Consider the following 2,222-nt stretch of genomic DNA (forward strand, 5'->3'; position numbering starts at 1 on the left):
TCATGCACCTTAAGCTTCTAAATGGTACATTAGATTTCAACAAATGTTTTTAGTTGTCTTTATATGTGATTTAATTGCTTATATCTATTGTTTTGACTTCTGTGTAGTGACAAACATTATAAGATCCATTTTATGTGCAAGAGTAAAAAAATAGCCATTTCAAAATATCCTTCAAAACATAATCCCTATTACCCAATATTCATTCACTTAAACAATTTTTTTGTTTCAAAATACCCTATTACATGAAACCTATTCATATGATTGTTTCCTTAGCTCTACCTTGATAATGCATAGATGAATTGAGTATGAATGTAAATTTAAATGAAGCTATTGTATATTAGAGTACATTTTTATATGTAAAACACCTAGTCTTCACTGAACATCCAGCACAAAACAGAAGAAACACATGGCTGATCAAAGCGTTGGACACATTTTGAATAAAGCATTGGTTCAATAAAATAAATAAAAAATTAAAAAACTTTGACCACACAAAAAACTTATGCATTGATTCAATGCAACCCAAAAAAACCTTTGTCCGCACAAAGTTGTCCTCATTTTTGAAGTCGTGGTCTGAAATGAATCCGTAGATTCGATGGAGGCTTCAACGAAATTCCCACCCCATGCAAACTGGGCGCGATGAAAGCTGTGTGCAATTGGCAATTTCAAAATTCTATACTTTCTTGACGATTTCTTATTAAGTTTCCAACTGGATCCAGAAGGCTACACGGCAAAGGAGATTTTCCTCATCGTTTCTGCTGTGCGCCTGGTCGGCGATGGATGCTATAACAACTCCCCTGCTTTCTCTGCAATCCATATTCCAATCCTTTCTCCCTATTGCAATTCCTGCTACAAAAGCTTACTTAAATGGCGGAATTCCAAGATTTCCTTCCAATTATGGCCGAGAAATTGGGCGGAGCCGGTTTAATGGCAGAGCTCTGTAAAGGGTTTCGTTCACTGGCGGATCCACAGCGGGGTTTGATCACCGTCGACAGTCTGAGGAAAAATTCGGCGGTTTTAGGGGTTGAATCTTTGACAGATTCAGAAATACAAGCGATGGTGCAGCAGGGAGATTTAGACGGCGACGGAGCCCTAAATGAGCACGAATTTTGCGTTCTGATGGTTCGGCTTAGCCCCTCTTTCATGGCGGAGGCCGACAAGTGGTTGCAGAAAGCACTCACCGAGGAAATGGAAGAAGCGCTGAAATATTTGTGTATACATTGATCTTGTAGATTGTATCTAAATTCATTTTTTCTTAATACAGAGTTTACGGTGTTTTAACGCCTCTGCATATTTCAGAATTTAGCCCTGGTTAACTTCTCATATTCGGCATATATAATTTTTATTGGTTTTCAATAATGGTACACAATTGAAAAAAAAATACCAACAGCTATATACTTCAAAAGTTTTTTCTTTGTTTAATCATCATTTAAACATTTAGTTATTTTTCTATTGAATCATTTTTTAAACACTCATTAGTGGTTAAATTATTTTTAAAATTTTGACAATTATTTCATCACATTAAACTATTGCATAAGTGAGGTGGCCAAATAACAAATTAATATGACAATTAATTCGAGATATAATGAATTTTGAAATATTATTTGAGTAAATCTTATTAATTTCTTAAATGACATTAAAGTATTAAACTATCATTTAAATTTAATACATTTGGTTCAAGATATTAAACTATTATTAGCCAATAGGCTTCTCTTGGGAGATAGCTCGCGTATGGCTGGTCGATAAACCTGCCTCATGCTCTCGAAAACTTCTTTAGTACTTCGTCAAACCATATTGAGGTCAACAGTCATACGGCTATACTAAATCTTACCAAATTTACATAATGCGAAAAATCTTGTGTCGATCTTAAAACTCTACAACCTCTGGAACCCCGATATTTTCAAGCCTACTTCTCATTTATTGTGGACATATTGAAGTATGGACGTTGGAAATATCACATGCAGACACTCCAAATGGTCTCTAGACCTTAGTTTTCTCACTCATTCTTACACAGTACAAGTGGAAAATGTGAACATTAATACATATATTTTTGTTATATTCATGCACAGTGTGCAAGGAGTAATTTGAATAGTTCAATATCATGACAGACTGCAACAAAATACTTTAGCACTGCAGGATCCAATCGACATCGGCTATCCAACCCCTAGAATGTATTTATATATCCATACATCTCATGCCCATAATTGCAGTCTAATCAATTCTTA

The 2,222-nt window shown here is 34.9% G+C and overlaps 1 protein-coding gene across 1 annotated transcript; it reads left to right on the forward strand.

Annotated features, from left to right (window-relative positions):
* Nucleotides 1-530: 530 nt before the first annotated feature.
* LOC131028768 (calcium-binding protein KIC) lies at nucleotides 531-1,288 on the forward strand. The gene has a single exon (XM_057959106.2). The coding sequence runs from the start codon at nucleotides 865-867 to the stop codon at nucleotides 1,219-1,221; it is 357 nt and encodes a 118-aa protein (XP_057815089.2). The 5' UTR covers nucleotides 531-864; the 3' UTR covers nucleotides 1,222-1,288.
* Nucleotides 1,289-2,222: the final 934 nt, after the last annotated feature.

The sequence above is a fragment of the Cryptomeria japonica genome, chromosome 5, assembly GCF_030272615.1.
Source record: "Cryptomeria japonica chromosome 5, Sugi_1.0, whole genome shotgun sequence".
Lineage (NCBI taxonomy): Eukaryota > Viridiplantae > Streptophyta > Pinopsida > Cupressales > Cupressaceae > Cryptomeria > Cryptomeria japonica.

Bases quoted from the DNA above. Each gene is read 5' to 3' on its own strand.
- LOC131028768 (XM_057959106.2), top strand. From the start codon at position 865: ATGGCGGAATTCCAAGATTTCCTTCCAATTATGGCCGAGAAATTGGGC.